General features: G+C 44.0%; 1 protein-coding gene across 9 annotated transcripts in view; it reads left to right on the top strand.

Annotated features, from left to right (window-relative positions):
- The window catches only part of kif13ba (kinesin family member 13Ba), a 64,009-nt gene that overhangs the window by 25,521 nt on the left and 18,424 nt on the right, over nucleotides 1-20,064 (top strand). For 2 of the 9 annotated variants that reach the window (XM_041033566.1, XM_041033574.1), the window contains 30 exons: nucleotides 871-983; nucleotides 1,156-1,267; nucleotides 1,452-1,664; nucleotides 1,751-1,861; nucleotides 1,997-2,131; nucleotides 2,540-2,670; nucleotides 2,848-2,934; nucleotides 3,261-3,451; nucleotides 3,561-3,840; nucleotides 3,959-4,121; nucleotides 4,223-4,378; nucleotides 4,626-4,775; nucleotides 5,302-5,427; nucleotides 5,635-5,808; nucleotides 5,963-6,120; nucleotides 6,200-6,332; nucleotides 6,492-6,647; nucleotides 6,769-6,868; nucleotides 7,099-7,225; nucleotides 7,363-7,418; nucleotides 7,596-7,720; nucleotides 7,816-8,091; nucleotides 8,170-8,325; nucleotides 8,462-8,539; nucleotides 8,641-8,691; nucleotides 8,819-8,975; nucleotides 9,777-9,907; nucleotides 10,203-10,265; nucleotides 11,573-12,155; nucleotides 12,267-17,879. In XM_041033566.1, coding sequence (XP_040889500.1) covers nucleotides 871-983; nucleotides 1,156-1,267; nucleotides 1,452-1,664; nucleotides 1,751-1,861; nucleotides 1,997-2,131; nucleotides 2,540-2,670; nucleotides 2,848-2,934; nucleotides 3,261-3,451; nucleotides 3,561-3,840; nucleotides 3,959-4,121; nucleotides 4,223-4,378; nucleotides 4,626-4,775; nucleotides 5,302-5,427; nucleotides 5,635-5,808; nucleotides 5,963-6,120; nucleotides 6,200-6,332; nucleotides 6,492-6,647; nucleotides 6,769-6,868; nucleotides 7,099-7,225; nucleotides 7,363-7,418; nucleotides 7,596-7,720; nucleotides 7,816-8,091; nucleotides 8,170-8,325; nucleotides 8,462-8,539; nucleotides 8,641-8,691; nucleotides 8,819-8,975; nucleotides 9,777-9,907; nucleotides 10,203-10,265; nucleotides 11,573-12,155; nucleotides 12,267-12,472 — 4,698 coding nt within the window. In that variant the 3' untranslated portion in view covers nucleotides 12,473-17,879. Of the gene's footprint in view, nucleotides 1-870; nucleotides 984-1,155; nucleotides 1,268-1,451; nucleotides 1,665-1,750; nucleotides 1,862-1,996; nucleotides 2,132-2,539; nucleotides 2,671-2,847; nucleotides 2,935-3,260; nucleotides 3,452-3,560; nucleotides 3,841-3,958; nucleotides 4,122-4,222; nucleotides 4,379-4,625; nucleotides 4,776-5,301; nucleotides 5,428-5,634; nucleotides 5,809-5,962; nucleotides 6,121-6,199; nucleotides 6,333-6,491; nucleotides 6,648-6,768; nucleotides 6,869-7,098; nucleotides 7,226-7,362; nucleotides 7,419-7,595; nucleotides 7,721-7,815; nucleotides 8,092-8,169; nucleotides 8,326-8,461; nucleotides 8,540-8,640; nucleotides 8,692-8,818; nucleotides 8,976-9,776; nucleotides 9,908-10,202; nucleotides 10,266-11,572; nucleotides 12,156-12,266; nucleotides 17,880-20,064 lie in introns of those variants that run through there. The other 7 variants (XR_005893845.1, XM_041033602.1, XM_041033586.1 and 4 more) reach the window with 7 other exon arrangements.

Raw genomic sequence — 20,064 nt, 5'->3', positions numbered from 1 at the left:
TGCTCTCTTTGAAAGCTGTTGAAAACCCAGCAGGTGATTGCCTTGATGTGGAAATTCTTTGGTGATTGATGTGCCCTCAGAGATTTGTCAGACCTCATGTGGATACACAGTACTGCTTTCAGGAATGTCAACAGATCCAGAGCTGCAAAAATGTCCTACGGCGCAGCCCCAGGACGTTTGTGTGTCCTTAGACCAGACATTGCGGTTCTCTCTGCCATATGGCACGCTACCCTCAATCAGACATATCAGCAAAAGCTGGTTGCGTTTAACTGGGGAAAGAAATGAGAATCTCCAACTGTGAAAGGCTGCAGGGCCACTGTTGCCGCTACATGTCCAAGCACCCGACTGAAACTGCACAATGCTGTTAGCAACAAAAGAAACAGAACATACTCTGATGACAGAGGCATTTATGGCTGCCATTATCACTTTGAGTAACATGCTTGCCATATGTCAGTTTCAAGTTTGTTGATGCAATGTTGTGTTTACTGTTGCCTTTTGTCACCAGGAAGTATTAAAAGGGATAAAGTCTGATCAAAGTTTACCCTGGAGGTCTAATTTTCCACAGTAAACAGAAAGTTGAATAGAAAGTTGTCTAGTTTTAACAAACATGTGGACAGAAAAATCAACAATCATCTGCAGGACCTGAGAGGCAAAGTTCTGCTAATAAACAGTAGGATGCAGTTTAAAAAAAAAACAGCAAAGTTTTAAGTAAAGATCTATTCAGGTTATCACTTATCACTTATCACTATTCTCTGTAACAAGTTAGATAATAATCTGACTTTCTTTTGGTTTCTTTCTCTCTCTCTCTCTCTCTCTCTCTCTCTCTCTCTCTCTCTCTCTCTCTCTCTCTCTCTCTCTCTCTCTCTCTAGACGAGTGGGGAAAAGGTGAGTCGGTTGAGTCTGGTAGACCTGGCTGGAAGTGAGCGAGCAGCAAAAACTGGAGCAGCAGGAGAAAGACTGAAGGAGGGAAGCAACATTAACAAGTACGCGAAAGCTGTTAAATGCACATACACACACCCATGATTGGGTGTTTTTCCTGTCAGGTTTTTTTTACTTGAATCTGACACTCAGTTGTCTTACAGATGTTATAGTACATAAATTAAAATGGAAAGCACTTGTGCTTAGTGTTTTTGTGTGTATGTGTGTGTTTGTCAGGTCTCTGACTACGCTGGGTCTGGTTATCTCAGCGCTGGCTGAACAGGGAACCGCCAAGAACAAGACAAAGTTTGTCCCTTACAGAGACTCTGTTCTGACATGGCTGCTGAAGGTACATACACGATAAGCATACATGTCTGTCAGAGACAGAGGAAAGACATTCTATTTGTGCATCCTCTTTATTTTCTTTTACCAGAAAATAAAGAATTTTATTTTACTACTGTTTTTTTATAGAATTTCTCCCCCTTTCATCCTCCCTGCTTCTGTCCTCTTTTTGTCTCTCTGCCTGTCTCCAGGACTGTCTGGGAGGCAACAGTCGCACAGCGATGGTTGCAACCGTGAGTCCAGCAGCAGACAACTATGAGGAGACGTTGTCGACGCTGCGTTATGCCGACCGAGCAAAGAACATAGTCAACCATGCTGTCGTCAATGAAGACCCCAACGCTCGCATCATCAGGGAGCTCCGAGAGGAAGTAGAGAAACTGCGGGTACAGCTGACCCAGGCAGAGGTGAGACATCTTCTAAATCTTAGAAATCAGCATGTAAAAATCTCTGCTTTCTCCAACTCTCATGTGCTCTTGTTTTTTTTCTCCAGTCTATGAAGGCTCCAGAGCTGAAAGAGCGACTGGAAGAGTCTGAGAAGCTGATTCAAGAAATGACCATCACCTGGGAGGAGAAGCTTCGCAAAACTGAGGAGATTGCACAGGTAAGATGTACAAAAGGTGGGAAAATCTAATAATTAAATAAGATTTTCTGCATTTTTTTTTTAAATTATAGATCCACAGATATTGATTTATTATACACTGTGTAAGATGATGTTTGTCTTTCTGTGTGTTTGTAGGAGCGCCAGAAGCAGTTAGAGAGTCTGGGTATTTCTCTCCAGTCTTCAGGGATTAAAGTTGGAGATGACAAGAGCTTTCTTGTCAACCTTAATGCTGATCCTGCACTCAATGAACTACTGGTGTACTACCTGAAGGTACCTACACACTGTGTTCCTCATGCTTTTCTTAATTCTTTGTTATTTATTCCCTTATTTACACAGAAGACCAAACAATAGTGTCAGTATAATTTAATTTACCATCTTTGTTGGACACAGCTGTCAATAACTCAGCTGTCCATAGAAAATCTTTACAAACGCACACTGTTTGGATCAGAGAAACTGAAGTTTCATTTTAATAACTAATCTCCTGAATAGGAGTCAGTTGTGTCTGACTGACAGTGGGTACCTGTGGAAAACAGTGTTATGTCTTGGGAAGGGTTGTACTCAATGTACTCAAAAACGTGTTTAGGTTTCACCACACTAAGCATGACTTGGTCAAAGTGTTATTCAAAGTGTGATTCTCAGCTTATAACATCTCATAACATTTTGAATGCTGTGTCTCAGGAACACACAAAGGTGGGCTCAGCAGACTCTCAGGACATCCAGCTGTGTGGGATGGGTATCCAGGCGGAACACTGTGTCATCGACATTACAGCAGATGCTGCCGTTATCCTCACCCCTTACCGCAACGCTCGGTAAGATACGATAAGTGGTGGTGTGGAACAGCTAACTGAGTTTAGGGGAAAAAACAACAAAGTCTTTTGAGCTCCATTGGAAGAGCAGCCCACCAACTCTGCCAAGATTAACAATTCTTATCGCATCCGTTTTTAACATTGCAGCCTAATGCCACTGCTGTTTTTATTATGTTATAGGACATGTGTTAATGGTTCTCCAGTTACCAGCGCTCAGCAGCTTCACCATGGCGACCGAATCTTCTGGGGAAACAACCACTTCTTTAGGTAATGTTATACAAACCCTAAATGTTTGTTTGTTGTTTGGACTTTTAAATATTCTAATGTGTTTCATAGTTTTTCATATAACGTAGAATGTCACTCAATATCCCATTTAGTCTTTTTACAAGTTACATGTGCATTCTTTTATAAACATTTTTACACAGTTTATTTTAGTTTTTATTGAACACACCCACTTCTTCTTATATGTCTCAAACTTTCGTCCACTCACTGATCACTCACAATTTGTTTATAGCAAATCAAACAAATAACGCAATAACGCACTGTGTCTCTGTGAAAGATCAGAGTTAATAACCTGGACCTCCTACCTGTAGGATCAACCTGCCTAAGCGGCGCTCCCGGGGAGCAGAGGATGAGGAGGGTGAGGGTGGCGTAATGAAGAACAGTGGCAGCAGTGAGCAGCTGGATGCAGATGGTGACACAGCCAGCGAAGTGTCAAGTGAAGTCAGCTTCTCGTACGAGTTCGCCCAGACAGAGGTCATGATGAAAGCACTGGGCAACAATGGTAAGGAAGTGTTAAAATTCAACATCTACGTACTGCAAAGACAGCAGAACATGACTTAGTTTATTTTCCTGGGTCTGTTTTCTGACTCATCTCCGTTTTGTCCTGTCAGACCCCATGCAGGCAGTCCTCCAGTCTCTGGAGAGGCAGCATGAAGAGGAGAAGCGCTCTGCTCTGGAGCGTCAGAGGCAGATGTATGAGCAGGAACTCCAGCAGCTCCGCAAGAAGCTGAACCCGGACCGTCTGTCCACAGGCCACTCCGGAGCACCGGCGCCTGGCCAGCAAGGCCCGGGACAGCAGTCTCACTACCGCAGCCTGGAGAGACTCAGTATGGGAGGGATGAGCCATTCAACCAGTGCTCAGAGCAGACTGAGGCAGTGGAATGAGGACAGGTGAGAGCATCTATGAGTGTGTAGGTATGTTTTTGCTTGTTTTGTTGATAAGCCAATGCAAATTTAACATTTCAACAATCCCTTTTTATCTCCCTTTCTTCCCTGACACCTCCTGCAGGGAGGTGGTGTTGGTGAGGAGTCTGAGAAGGCTGAGGGAGCAGATAGTGAGGGCGAACCTCCTGGTGCAAGAAGCCTGTTTCATTGCTGAGGAGCTGGAGCGACACACTGAGTACAGAGTCACCCTGCAGATCCCATCAGACAACCTCAATGCAAACCGCAAGGTCTGAACTCACTCATGTGTTGGTCTCCTGTCTTCTGTTTTAATCATAGTCCATAATCTAATTACATCCGTATGTGTGTGTGTGTGTGTGTGTGTGTATAGAGGGATGCTGTGCTCAGTGAACCAGCGATTCAGGTTCGACGTCGGTGTCGAGGGAAACAAATATGGAGCTTGGAGAAGATGGAGAACCGTCTGGTGGACATGAGAGAGCTATACCAGGAGTGGCAGGACTACCACCTCCATCACCATGACAACCCAGTGAGTCAGCCTGACAACATTGCCATGTCAAGTGTTATAATAACCCTGCCTGGTCACTATGACAGCGCCAGTGCCATCAGTAAGCATGAGTGCACAAATACCATATATGTCTGTATTAATTATGTAATGAGGACATACCCTTTGATCGGCTCTTTGAACCATAAGTAATGAGCGCTGTAGATGCCGACTTGTCATTATGATATGCCAAAACTTGCTTTTTCGTCAAATCTCCTTTTTCTTTGTCTAGGTTATGCGCTCATATTTCCGTCGAGCTGACCCGTTCTTTGACGAGCAGGAAAACCACAGTCTGATCGGCGTTGCCAATGTCTTCCTTTCCTGTCTGTTCTATGACGTCAAGCTCCAGTATGCTGTTCCCATCATCAACCAGAAGGGAGAGGTAGGGAATCACATACTGTTGGGCTACACAGATAATTGAAACCACTGAAAGTTTAACTTTTATATCCTATTATACCCTAAATGTCTCAGTCGGGTAAAGCTTCATGCTGCTTTTATTTTGAAGCCTATTTCTCTGCTTTCAGTCCCATTTCCTGTCATAATTGAAGCAGGTTTAACAGTTAAATCAATGGGGAATTTGAACCTTTCATGGGATTGGCATGTGAATATGGTTAGTGCTTTTTTGTTGGGGTTTCTAAAAACCCACCACATTCTTCCATTGAGATTTCCAGAGAGATTTCTGTGACATCTGTCTAGAGTGACTTTCAGAAATTCATAGAGAAAGTGAAATTCATAGATTATCGTCAAACAGAGAAGAGTGTAATCTTGTTACTAGAATGGTTATGCATGATAACAAAATTCTAGGGAAAGGATGAGTAATGACTAAATGCAAAGTCAACCATTGATAAGCTGACATCTTCCAGGCTTAATCTGTTTTCGGTGTTTTCCCCTCTTCCCCATGTGACCAGGTTGCAGGGCGTCTCCATGTGGAGGTGGTAAGGGTTGGAGGGGGCTTAGAGGACAACATGGCTGGAGGAGATGAAGCAGACAACAACCAAGACAGTGAAGTCCAGGATCGCAAACTTGTATGCATGGTAAGATGGACAGATCGTCTGAGAGAGTGCATTATGTTTAGTCCTGGCTCAGTCAGTAGTTTAAAGTCATTCCTGGAGCTTTGTTTTATACTTCAAGGAGCACTAAGTGTGTTCAGTCTATTTTATCAGGAGGAATCAGATTTTGCATTTTAATTTTCAATATAACTGATGTGTTTAAATGACCTCTGACTTGTGTATTCTCTGCAGATTAAAATCCTGCAGGCCACCGGTCTTCCCCAGTACCTGTCCAACTTTGTCTTCTGTCAGTACTCATTCTGGGACCAGCCTGAGCCCATCATCGTGGCTCCTGAAGTGGACCCATCGTCCTCGTCACCCAGCACCAAGGACCCACACTGCATGGTGGTGTTCGACAGCTGCAAGGTGAACACTGGGAGGGAAGGAGGAGAATCTTAAACAATAAATCGAAAAGCTTTCATTCATTTTTTTTTATGGGTTGTTGTATGAAAATATCAGTGGTAGGGGTGTGGTCACTTATAAGTAGTCTGTATGACACTGATCTGTACGGGTACTCCAGGAACTGGCAGTGTCAGTGACTGAGGATTTCATCGAGTACCTCACTGAAGGGGCAGTCGCCATTGAGGTTTATGGACACAGGCAGGCAGACGCAGGCAGGAACCCCGCCCTGTGGGACCTCAGCATCATCCAGGCCAAGACACGCACACTACGGGACAGGTAGACTCGCCATTGACTCTTAGTCTGGCTTACAACTCTGTTGTTTCCCAGATGTGCTGATAACATTCATTTTTTTCAGATGGAGTGAGGTAACGCGTCGTCTGGAGCTGTGGATTCAAATCCTGGAGATAAATGAGAATGGAGACTTTGTCCCAGTGGAAGTGGTTCCCGCTAGAGACGTACGGACGGGGGGAATCTTCCAGCTTCGGCAGGTAGGGATAAGCCCTGACACAACCACAGTAAACGAGGTCACAGCAGGTGGAGCTAGCAAACTTCAGACGAAAAACCAACTTAAAGATATTCTAATGTCTAATGTCCTGTCCTCTACACTTCTGTGTCCTGCTTCCCCTTCTCTCACTACTCTTCTCTAGGGTCAGTCAAGGCGAATCCAGGTGGATGTGCGTTCAGTTCAAGACTCGGGCACCATGCCTCTGATAGCAGAGGTAGTACTTGCGGTGTCAGTGGGCTGTGTGGAGATCAGAAACACCACAGCAAACCAGGAAGGAGATGAGATGGACAGTTATCAGGTAGACCAACTAATACAACTAATACTCTGTCTACAGCTTATTTTTCTCTTTCAGTAAGTCTTAAATTGACCTACAGCTGAATTGAGGCAGAAGCTGATTAACCGACTGCTTTGTTGGACAGGAGAGAGATCTGGAGCGTTTGCGGCGGCAGTGGCTAGCCGCTCTCACCAAGAGACAGGAATACCTCGACCAACACCTGCAGAGCCTGGTCAGCAAATCAGGTAACGCACAAACACGCATCAGTATACACACACTGTACAAACTCTCACCACAGCCAAACATACAGAAAATAACACTTTCACATTCAAAAATGTGTAACACTGCTCTGCTCCTGTAACTCGGGGTAGTAGTGGTTTGTATCTTGCAGGCGTCTTCGGAATTTGGCCCGTTAAATTTTGGTGGTTTCCAGTTGTAGGAGGTCTTTAATGTTTGAGCGTTGTTGTGTGCACAGAAAAGACAGAGGATGACATGGAGAGGGAAGCTCAGCTGCTGGAGTGGCGCTTGACTCTGACAGAGGAGAGAAACGCCGTCATGGTGCCCTCTGCTGGCAGCGGCATTCCCGGAGCACCTGCTGAATGGTACGACACATGGCAGGATGTGTTTGTGTCTCTGATGTGATTCATTTAACGTTTCCTCAAACTTTAGCATTTTGAGGCACAAAGGTACACACAAAGATGCACGTTGATCACAGTGTGTTTTGCATGTGTGTTTGCAGGGTTCCTCTGCCAGGCATGGAGACTCATATTCCCGTCCTCTTCCTGAACCTCAAACGTACGACACTTCTATGGGTTTAAAAACAGATTCATTCTGATCCATACACTAAGTCTTAGCACAGTCATGTCACTTTACTGTTGTATTGTGATCTGTATTCTGAAACACAGCTGACTGTGTGTTTCTCCTCTCAGACTGCTTTACAGTGTTTCTTTGTTTGTTTGTTTTGTTCTCCAGCTGATGATCTCAGCTCTCAAGACCAGTTTGAGGTTCCTGAGGCTGGAGGCTGGGATGCCATCCTGAGTGGAGAAGATGAGGACGACTTCTTTGACCTGCAGATTGTTAAACACTATGATGGAGAGGTGAGGACAGACCTGCACTGAGTAATACTCTGGGGAATTCCTGGAGCTCATTTGAGGGACAGTTTCATAACCAGGTGTCTTTGTTGACCCCACAGGTGAAAGCAGAGGCATCATGGGACTCTACCGTCCATGAATGCCCCCAGCTCAGTCGTGGAGGGGCGTGGCCCGAGCAGCGGGTATACCTGACGATTAGAGTCGTGGTTCAGCTCAGCCATCCTGCCGACATGCAGGTGGTCCTGAGGAAGAGAATCTGCGTTAACGTTAACCCTGGCCGCCAGGGGTTTGCCCACAACTTTCTCAGAAGGATGTCGACCCGCAGCACCATACCAGGCTGTGGGGTCACATTCGAGGTGGTCTCCAACATCCCTGGGGTAAGGAGATGAAAATATGCTCGAAGTTCTGTCTTCAGCAGGGAGGATTACTGAACACAAATGTTTATGATGTCTCAGCAGGACGCCCCTGGATCTGAGGACAGGGAGATGCTGGCCCGGCTCGCTGCCAGCGCACACAACAGCCAGTCAGGCGACGATGAGGCTGCTATTGAGAAATACCTCCGAAGTGTCCTGAGTGTGGAGAACATCCTGACTCTGGATAGACTCAGACAGGTGGATAGGAAAACTGGATTAAATACATATAGATCATCTCAGGCAGATAGACACGATACATATAGAACAGTAGTCAAGCATACAGTGTATATGTCTCTTAGCACACATGCCAAGTTTGTGTGTGTGTGTGTTTTAGGAGGTGGCAGTGAAGGAACAACTGGCTAGCAGAGGGAGGAGCAACAGACGGAGCCTAAGTTCTCCTTCTGTCCACAGGGTAAAACACAAATACAACACCAATATACTATAGTACAAGATGATGCCAATATATTGCAATGTCATATAATTTCTCTCAATAATCTGTCTGTCCATCCTCAGCTGTCTGGAAGTAGACAAGACTTGTCCACAACCTGCCTGCTGGATGATAGGGTAACACACTTTTTGGTCACTGTTCAACATGCAGACACTAAACTAGTACACATACTTCAGCTCTGATGTCGTGTTTCATGATTTTCAAACCGACGCTGTATCGTCTTTCTGCCTGTCTGTGTCTCAGGGCCGATGGGAGAGTCAGCAGGATATCTTCATGCCTTCTCAGTTCCACCGCACCCTCCCGCGCCCCGCCTCCTCCCCTTCCACCTACTCCACTTCCCCTTCTTCATCTCCTACTCCCTTCGCTATGACTTCCCCACAGACCCAGGAACCAGAGCAAGGTAAACCCCCCCTCACCCCCACCCATACTCCTCCATCTTACCCCCCTTTCCATCTTTTCGTTCTTCTCTCTTTCCACCAGAGTTTATTAATTTCTCCTGCACTCAGATCTCTTTACTTCTTAAATTTTGAGAGCCTCTCCTCCTGGTCTTTCTTCCTCTTCCCTACAGTCTCTTCTCCTGTCTGATGTTGCCATAACGCCACATTTTACTACACCATCCCATGCTTCATTGTTTGTATTATAATATGCTGGGTCTCTGCTCTGTTCCCATCAATCCCAGCAAATGCGATGCGTCATATCTCTCTCTTCCATCTCCTGACATCATTTCTATCTATCTCTGCTCTCTCTAACAGAGTGTGAACTTCTCTCTTCACATACTCATTACCAATGCTTTCAGTGTCTGATCAGTCTGATCATTTTTCTGTCAACGAGCTGACTCATAGCTACTTCTTTTCCATGTCAATCAGAATTCATGTTACTGTGACATGCTATGGATTAATTCTGTTAAAGAAATGAACAGAATTAATTGATTTTTGATTCATTTCTGTTTCATGCTCCAGTGATTAGAATGTTTGTAGGATCATTGTAATATCTAAATCAGCCATCTGTGCCAGCTGGTGTTTTCTCCTGTCAGTCTGTCACTGTGTTTGGGTTTGTTTTTTTTTTTTTGCCATTTCCTGGACTGGCTTTCAACTTCCTGTCTTAATCTTTCACACTTCCTCTACCTCCCGCACCTCCTCTTGTTCCTTTGCTTCCTTCCTCTCTTCTTCCTCCTCTCTCGCCTCCCCACCCCTTCCCCCAGGTCGTTCAGGACTTGCTGCCTCTTATCTTTCAGTTAAGTCGCTGGTTCCTCAGATGCCCAAACTGCTCAAGTCTCTGTTTCCAGTGCGAGATGACAAGAAGGAGCTGAGACCATCGCCGCACAACCAGCAGGTCAGCAGAGATGGGATAGCAGAGCTCAGTGACATGGAGCACAAACCCTCTCTCTCCCCCTAACGGTTACAGTCAAGGTGCCCTTGAGCAAGGCACTTTAATTTAGTTTTCTTCAGTGGAACTTTAACTGTCAGTGAAGCTTTATTTGACTGTGTTTAACCGTGCATGGTAGGTTCCAGGTAACTTTGATGGAGGAATAAATGTTAAACCGGTACATTTCCAGTGAAGTGAACGTACGTGCATGCAAACATGTGCCCTTATTTCTTTGTCCTGACCTTTGTTTGTTGTAACCCAGCAGCATGTGCCTCGCATCCTGACGTCCTCAGGAGGGGACGACAGTCGAGTCAAGACTGAGATGGTGAGACTGTGGCCCGTCCTCCCTCCCTTTACATACCTCTGTTTGTTTTATTGCCTCTGCTGGTTGATCAGTAACTTTTAGCTAAGATTTGATGAAGAACTTTTGCCAGTATAGGGTCTAGTTTCATATTAAAGCAGAACAGAAATCTGTGTTACCTTGTTGTGTATTTGTCAGTTGATCAAACTGCTCTGGGAATCCACTGCTGTATTTATCAGTTAGTCACATTCAAGGTGCACAGCATTAAAGGATAGGTTCACATTTTTTCACATGTATCTCAGTTCAACATTTAAATGCACATATTTACATAGGAAGTATTATTGGTTGCATTAGTTCCGTCTGTCCATACTGACCACAGAGCAGATTGGTATTGCAAAGATGGGGGACTTGCAAGAGTGAGAATGATCAGAATCGAAGCAGCAGACAGAGACATGCTAACTGTTAGTTCCTGTTGTGGTAACATTAGACGACCTCTCCTCCTAAGCGGCCACGTCTTTCAGCTCCCACACCTCCACTTTGTAACGCAGACTTTTTGTTTAAGGAAATGAAAGAACGTTGAGATGGGCTGAATAGTACTCCTTCTGATAAGTAAATTAAACTTCATTGGTTGTAATATGGGTGGATTGCTCCTTTAATGAATTTCAGTGTAAATGATTTACAGTCTTTGTTCTCCAAACGTCAGCTAAAGCTAAAATGAGGCTCCAGCAGTCTGAGTAAAATAAATCAAGTGGGAATCTTCCATACTGGAAACACGGTGCCTCTGAAGGAGATACACACTTGATTTGACTCAACTCCGACAGCTAAAGTCTCATATTATCTTCACTTGAACTTCACAGTGTATTTTATACAGAATAAGGAGTGTGGATTTTGTCTCCCATCACGTAAATTGAAATCACTTTGTGGGCAGTATGGAGAGAAGGACAAATAACAACAACCCTCTCAGTGTGCATGTGGACATGTCAGTATTATTTTAAGTCACACTTGAAAAATGTGGATCTACTGTATCTTGTAACCCCAATTTCACTCTGGAGTCCGACATCATGAAATCATCTACCGCTGCCTTGTTCATTTAGTCCTAAGTTCCAGGAGCAAATGAGGAAAAAAAATAGCAGATGATGGAAATAGTCCAGCAAATAACACAAACACATGAGAGACCACAGACTTTGTTGCATTCCTTCCTGTTGGCTCAAAAGATGATTGTAGCTTTTCTGGAGAAGTTGATTATTAGTACTGATTATTGTTTTGTTTTGCCTTGTCTGCATGCTCTCGTCTGTCCCTCTGTTCCTGCGGCAACTGGGGGTTTTCTGTAGACTGCTGTTCTGCAGCCCCCAACCAAAGACAGGCGGGCAGAGTTCCCAGAAGTTCCTCCTCTTCCTGTGCATGACCCGCATGACACCACCCCCCTCAGCCCCCTCAGCCAGTCGTCAAGCGGCTACTTCTCCACTAGTGTGTCTACAGTTACCCTGTCTGACGTCCTCCAACCCTCCTCCTCGTCTTCCTCTCTCCTGGCTACTGAGACTACGTTGCCCACAAACCCCCAGCAGCAAGGTGCTGACAGGAACGATGTTGTGACCTCTCCTTCTCAGTGTGGCGCCAAGATGGCCGCTCCACCCTCTTCAAACAGCTCATCCAATCACAACAACATCACAGCGGAAAATTCCTTCTCTAAACAGAGGCTGGTAAACTCAGGAGGAGGAGGAGGTGAAGGGTTTGAACGGCTGGAGATCTTTGTGGACGATGAAGAGCGTAGCCATGATGACATTCTGCCTGATTGGCTGACAGAAGGGGCATATGTTACAGTAGGAGGCAATAAGGCGGGGACGGTGCGCTATGTGGGGATGACACAGTTTGCTGAGGGAGTGTGGGTGGGGGTGGAGCTGGAAACTCCTGTAGGTAGGTACACAATTAAAAGGATCAATTCAACGGTGGTCATTTAAATAATAATGATACAGTGCTAATGACGTCTGATTGGTGGTGATGATCCTCACTTTTTTTTCCCTACAGGTAAGAATGACGGTTCAGTGGGAGGTCATCGGTATTTCCACTGTAAACCGGGTTACGGGTTGCTGGTTCGCCCAGACCGACTGTCCTGTCGTGATCGGACCAGTCGGCGTACGGGAGACTTTGCCCCTCCCGCCCACGTCCCTGTCCTGCGAGGGGAAGCCATTGTTGCCCGGAGGGGGGAGAACCGCAAATCCTGGAGTAGTTGAGACAGGGAAGCTAGGAGCTGGATGGGAGAGATGAACTCCCCACAGCCCTCCTCCGACTCCCCCTCCTCCCAGCTATGCAACAGGCTTACAGATCAGAACTGACTTTACTGCCTACCTGCCTCCTATAGTAGGAAACTACACTCACAACATCCATTCACAGTTAATGGATGGAAACAGAATAAACACAGTGAAGAGACTTGAATGCAAAGAAGTTGATGAAAGACTATGCAGAGCATATAGAGGTCCATGGAGGGACTGTTTATCATGTGAGAAGATAATGCTAAATTAGTGGCAGTCAATGGGAAGACTGCTGAGAGTGAATGCAAGCAGACCTTATCATATTTGGAGTGACAGAGCTCTCCAGGGGCGAGGACTGGACGCTGCAGACGGGACGATTTGCCTCAGAGAAGCTTTCTGAGCTGAACCACAGGGATGCAAACTAGTCACGTTTTAGGCGTGAGCCACGTTTTTGATCCCAGGTCACATCTGCAAACATATTTACAATTTGATGAAATGATCATTTGGGTCTTGGGGGGTGGGGCAGTTTAGAGTGGAGTAAAAAACACTTTTTTGTTTTTTTTGGGGGGGGGCTCAGACCATGCCAGTCTTACTGTGACAGCAGCCTTTTGCTGCATTTTCACCTGTGATGTGTTTGCAGCCACAGATATGAAATCTCTCCCTGGTAGTCTCCAGACTCTCTGTCCTAAAATTGCCTGCTCCGGCTGCCACTCCCCTGAACTCTCTTGGTCTAATCTGCAGACCGACACCTTGACTCAGTGTCTGGGACTCGTCTCTCCCTCCTGGACTCCTTTTCTTTTCTCTTGAAGATAGATTCTCCCAGAATGTGCCTTCACCACGGCTTGGTTTGCATTTGTTTTTCTGTGTATTTAACTTCTTGTAGCTGTGTTTGTGTTGAAGAGAATGCCTTGTGCTAAGTGTGAGGTGATCTCAGGGACTGTAGAGGGGGGAAAGGCTAAGGAGGGGTGTGTGCGTGTGTGTGCACGTGTGTGTGCACGTTTGTGTTTGTAATTGTAAATGTTGTACAGTGTTGACCTGTATGCACAACTTCATATTGTTGTAGTCGTGTTGGTGTTAAAGATTATGTGTAGAGCAGGAAAAAGTGTGTCCTCGTTGGACGTAGCCACTATGGGAGCGAGCTGTTTGTACTGGGAGGCTTTAAAAGTCGATTTTGCACTGGAGACGTTGGATAAAAGTTTCTGTATGTGAGCAGAACGTGTCTGTGGCCATGATGCAGCAAAACAGAGAGGCAGACAACAGATTACATGAAGCTGTTGGAAAGCGGAGATGTCTGTGATGGTGTTCCTGACTCTCTGGACGTCTGCTTTGGACATCACGTTTCCTGGTCGTCCTCTGTAAGTGACCGAAGACGTTCTGACACCAGGAGGCGCTGTCTGCAGATAAGCAGTTTGGCGTTGTGTTGGTGGAAATTGGCACGTGTATGTGTTGAGGAAAAGGACATGAGATGGACACGTGGAAATCCTGCTGGGAATTTCCAAGAATCAGTTTGCTTCTATGCATTTGATCTGTTTCTAAAAGAAGTTTAAGTTTTATCTTTTATTCGTGAAATGACACCACTGGGAGAGTGAGCTACATGTACGTTATGGGAAAGTATGAAACACAGGAGCAGTTTGGACTGATCGAACAGTCCTGACACTTCTGCTGAAGAGAATGAAGATGGGACAGACTTTGGGATTTTTTAAATTAGTTTTTTATTAAACATTCCAGAGGGACTTTAACATTTTATACTGACCTTATCATTCCTGTGTATTTATGGAAAAGCATTGGCAGTACAATACTGTACGTATGCTGTGAGGACACATGTGCTCCTGATACTTTTCCAGGACATGAAGTTGGGTTCACTGGCCGGTAGAGGTCGTCCTCAGCCTGTCAGAGCAGCTGTTCATGAAGACAGAAAGCCTGTGTTACAAACTGGGAGCGTGGACTCTGATAGACATGGGTAGATATGGACATTCGTGAGGCGGGAACGGTCGAATGAAAAGAGTTGCATTGTGGGAGATGTAGGATCTGGCGTTAATGGAGCTTGACTCGTAGTAGGATATCTCAGCCTCTGCTGTTTTGATTCTGACGATTCTCTCACAAGTTTCCTGACTGTGAGGAGTCACTGTTCTAAATCCCTGGAGACTGTGGTCAGTGTAAAGTGTTGGGTCTGAGTCGTCCTGAGTCTCACCAGGTGAGCAATAAGCATGTGCTGTTAGATACAGCAGCCAGGACAGGTTCATATCCTAATGATGACAAACCTGACTATGCTCGTTGACATGTTATCCATGTCCCCTGAGCCGAGTTTTGTCATCACTATCTGTTTCTATGGTAACAGTTAATTACTATATGGAAAAGAATCTAACGATTTGTGGTGTTAATGATATAACGATTCATATAGATATATAATATGGAATACTATATGTGTATGTGCACTCAGTATGTCCAAACACTATCATCTTGATGGATGCAAAGTTTCTTTTCTTTTTTTTTCCATTCCTGTATATCACACGCTTCTTAATCCAAGAAGCGTGATTTTACTATTTATATTTAAATGCTCGTACACATGCCTTTATCGCATGAAAACTGATAAAGCCTTTTTATTTTAAGAAATCTTGCACAAATGATTCCATGAAAATTGCTGCTATTAGCATTGTAAATTTACCTGTAAATGGATCAATTGATTTATCTAACACTCTCTATCTCTCACTGTAAACTATATTGGGATTCAGTAGTTTGTTTGTTTTTTTTTCCTTTAATCCCAGATGGAGAAACTAATGTCAGTGCTGTGGTTCAGTGGCCAATAAATTTTTTAAGAAGCAGTAGAGTTTTTGAAAATGAGGCACTTTGTTATGTGAGCCTTGGAAAAGAGACGGTTAGAATATTGTGTGGGTGAAAAAAAAAATCACCTCTACACTGATATTTAGAGAAGAGTGAGGAAAATCTAATGTTGGAGGTGCATTGAAGCTGAAGTGTGAGACGAGGAAACAGTATATCACCATAGTCCGTTTACTAACTGTGTATTTATTACTTCAGGACCCTGGAGTTCTCTGATTGGCTGGTTGGTTACTGTAGGTGGCTGTCTGGTATGTTATTGGTCGGCAAGGTTGTGAAGTGGTTTGTAGGTTGGACTTGTTGGTTTGGTTATTTTTATAAAATTGTGGTTCATAATAGTGATGTGGTAATGAAGGAAGGGAATAAAGGTTTCTTCTGTATTGTGCGTGTAGTGTGTGTGTGTGTGTGTGTGGGATGTGGGATGGACCTGGCGTTGATTCAGTTGTGTCCACGAGCCCTTACCAAGATGGGAAATGACCATCAGCTGCCACTTATGACTCTCAGGACTTTCAGCCGGGACTGAGAACCCTTCACCCTCAATGTTCTCCTGATAAAAACTAAAATTCCGGTCTCCGTGGCTGGTGGACTTTCCTGTCCCGGTCTCTGCTCGGACACGGTTTTAGCGGTTTGAGATCACTTCAGGCTTCTGGATGTTCCTTTATGTTACTGTGCCTCAGAAACCATGTGACCATGTATCTTCCACACACTGTTCTCATATCAGTGCTTCGGTTCATTTGCACAAAAGTTTCCAGAGGGAATTGAGGAGTTCGTTTCTGGAACACTTGTATATGTGGGAAGAAAAATCTAACCAGATTTTTTTTTTTTTTTTTTTTTGATGATTCAGTGTTCTCAAGTTTCCCTGTTGTTCTTTAGACTGTTCTCATTTTCTGCTTTCAGTTCAAGACTTTTTGGAGCAATACTCTTCACTCACTGCTCGACTGCCTTTTAAGTAAAACCATGTACGTTGGTTATCTCGTGAGTATTAGTAGTATTTAACATGACGGCAGAGCTCAGCTCAGATGTAGTGGAAGCATTGGTGTTTTCTTGCAGCACACTTCCTCTGTGAACTCTCCACACAGTTTGCAGCACCACGTTATGCATTAGTCCGTCAGGGTGAGTGTGATGCTGACATTAGGGTAGAAAGAGCAAACTAACATCAGTAGTGACTGTTTTGAATGGACGTAGTGTCGTGACTTTCGTCTCAGTGGTGTCCATCTCTGCCACTGCACAGATTAGAGCAAAGCCATCAGCGTTATTCTTTATGTGACTGTATCGACCATCTGAACCACATTTAGTTCTAATTTTAGTGATGTGATTTGTGTCCAGACATATTCATTGATCTGTGTGTGTCCTCAGCCCCCTCAGAATGTTTTTTTTTTGTTTGTTTACTGTTTTATTCTCGTTGCTTTCTTAAGTGCTTCTGTTTAGCTCAGAGTTGGTCCCGTATCTTTGTTGCGTTCGCCTCCTGTTGCATTTCCTGCAGCTGTGTGGTGCTAACTATGGGACCGCTGGTCTGGAGCGACACGTCTTGTCCCTGCCTTAACGTGGCCTTCAAACTGGAGCCAGACAGGTTTTAGCAGGAATAATCCCAGCTCTCTAACTACACATGCTGTACTCTAAACCCTCAGTGTACTGTGCTGTTTAAAAGGATCATTCCAAAACCAGATCAGCCCGTTCTGGTTCACTATGAAAAAAGATTTAAAAAAAAAAAAAAAAAAAAGCCCATTTTCAAAAAGTTAGTTGTGAGTCATTTGAAACTGTCAGGTTTCATTACTCTTTTCAACTAGAAGGAAGGCCATTGTGTCGCCCCCTGGTGGCTGCTGTCAAACCTCAGTCATTCCACACAGGGAGTTTTATATACAACCAGAACATCATCAGAGGCAGTGGAAGTGAATCCCACCACTGCCCCACAGCAGAGTACCTGACAGCTTCAGCCGCGTTGGACAAAAAATGTGTGTTCCTGCCTCGGTAGTGAGTTTTCACCTTGTTACTACCTCTGTCCCTGGTCTTGGTCGTCCAGAAGGTTCTGCCAACTTCTTCCCTGAGGCCTTTAAGCTGACAGAGAGTTGCACCTGCTTCACTCCTGAACTGGCTGCGTTCACTTACTCAAATATTAGAATAAACCACACAAACAAGCAATATGTGGCTGTTAGGTGATGCATCACAGCCTTTCTGCACGTGCACTGTTTGGTTTTTTTTTTCTCACGGTTTTTGGCAATGACAGCTGGGTCTGCTTTCCAGGAAAATTCAGCTACAGCTGCTGCTCTTGGTGCATTTTAAAGGCAGTTGGTATTAATACTCCTTCTAGGTACCTGCAGCCATAAGTTAACTGAACTGTGTAATAATAGAAGTCTAATAGGATCTGAAGGAGAGGGTTTGGTGCTTGCTGAGTCAGGGAGTTTCAGTAGAACTATGTTATTCCTGCACAAAAAAAAAAAAAACTCCTCCAGTCCTTATAACCTTTCACACGTTCATCTGATGAGAAATGAGAATCATTAAACGTGGATTTAACGTGGCCTCGGCCTGGTCAACAGTATTACTATATCTCGATCATCCTAACTAATCATTATCAATCATTGCTACTGGTGATTGTGTGGAGCGGGTTTGTGTTGGTGTGTCGTTTGTATGAGTGAGTGCACCATCGGAGTGGTCGTTCGATGTGTGTATGTGTATATACGCGCATATTAAGACTTATAAAAAAGAAAAATCTGAGCACAAGTTTGGGTTTTGATTAATTTAATTCTTTTATGTAATTCTATGCTGCAATCCAAAGAATAAACATGTATGATAATACATTTATAATTTTCATTTTTTTTATCATCTGAACAGTAATCTGGTAAGAAAAAAAATAAAAAAGGAAGATTAACAGGAGTATTTGTTCTTTATTTGTACCAGGCTGGTTTAGTGTTAAAGGAAATGAGCTGAGCTGTGACTGTGGGAGACTGATGCAGCGTCTGGAGTTATGATTAGAGTCCACGTCTCAGACTTATGGTAAGTGGTGACTAAAAGTGAGCGGTGTGTTGTAGGAGATGTGTGAAATACACTGAAACATTGCTTGTGAAGAGGTGAGATGAACGCATCGTCACTGGAAATCACAGGATTTCTCAAAACAGACGTGACTGTATTGACATAAAATCACCTACTTTTTTGTAAGAACTCAAAAGTCCACTTACTGGCTTTTTCCACAGTTTTCAACCACGTCATATTGGATCTTCATCGGTGTGTGAAGTTTGCACAGTTGTCATGTCAAGCCATTCATGGTGAAGAAGCTACACTTCTTAGTCTTCAGAGCTTTCAGTCTAATCTCACTGTCTTCACTCAGTGACTGGAGCATTGAATGAACATGAATTATTTAAATAATCTGTACTAAGAGACGTGTGCTGGTACAGACTTATACTTTCTCTTTAGCAGGTCTGGGTCCTTCAACTTTACTCAGTGTATGTGATCCCAGCTGGAACAGACACCCTGAACCCAGGCTGCATTAGTCCCTAACTGTACACACTGACACATAAACAGAACACGCTGAGACACACTGTGTGGACTCTGATCAGTTTTTATTCCCTTGTAAATAGAATATCAATAAAAACACACCTTAAAAATAACAAATAAGGTTTATCCAACAGATGAAAAAGTAACAAAAGGCATATGTAGATTTTCTACATAGCGATTACAGAACAGTCTACCGTCCAAAAAAGGCACTAAATCTTGAAATAGAAGAGAACAAGAGGGGATTAAAAAAAAAATAATAATGATCAATTCAAACTGCTACAACAAACATCCTGCTGAGGTTTGATGTTTTTCATATTACAGAGAATTATTGAAGTTTATTGCCAGAATGAAATGGCAACCATGTCCCAGTTTAAAAAAAAAAAAAAGAAAGAAAAAAAAAAGGATAAAAGTGATAAAATGTTTGAACCAGATGTTCTTTTTTTCAGTATTTCCAGATTAAATTAGAACATTAAGACTGGAACATCGAAATTTTATGCTGAGTGCATGAACTATAAATGTCTTCTTTTTTTTTTCTCCTAAATAAATACAGCCTTTTGGAATAAAACTCTCCAAATGTCACACTGCGTCTCATGTCCACAATATTGACTAAGGAAGAAGGACAAAAGCCACAGTCAGTCCTGAGGCATCAACTGACTGAACCCGCAGCGGCACCAGATCACCTGTGTTCACTCTCAGTTCAGACAGCAGATGTCAGATCAGATCAAACCTCTACGGCCCAGTTAATACCAGATTCATACTAACAGCCCATTGCCAGTGGAAGCATCTCAGATCCAGTATCAACTCTGCTGTGTCTGTTGAGGATCAGGACTTTTGCCAGAGGAAGAGACAGTAATGGGAAAGAGAAGTGATGGAGAAATGGGCTTGATAATGTCTGGATGCACGTACAGGAATCTGAAACAGGATCTGATCTGAATCATCAGCTGCTCTGCTCCTGTGAAGAACCAGCGAAGGGTGCTCACCGTTTCAAACCAAACAGTACAACAAGGCAACAGAAGACTGAAGGCAGATGGTAAAACTGCATTTTAACCAATGAGAAGGCTCAACATGGAGCTGTCCGCACCGTCAGAAGCAGCCTGACACTGCGCTGAATACAACTGGAAGAGAAAAGGCTTTCTGTGTCGTTCAAGGGAAACTTGGGATTATTGTGTTTCTATCTCAGGAGAAATTTTAAGTCGATTATAATCTGAACACACATTCTCTCACTAAAAGTCTGGAGCCAGTTTGGGTTT

This window comes from Toxotes jaculatrix, chromosome 1 (genome assembly GCF_017976425.1).
Source record: "Toxotes jaculatrix isolate fToxJac2 chromosome 1, fToxJac2.pri, whole genome shotgun sequence".
Lineage (NCBI taxonomy): Eukaryota > Metazoa > Chordata > Actinopteri > Toxotidae > Toxotes > Toxotes jaculatrix.
The sequence above is the reverse complement of the archived record's forward strand: the minus strand, read 5'-3'. Positions and strand labels throughout refer to the sequence as shown.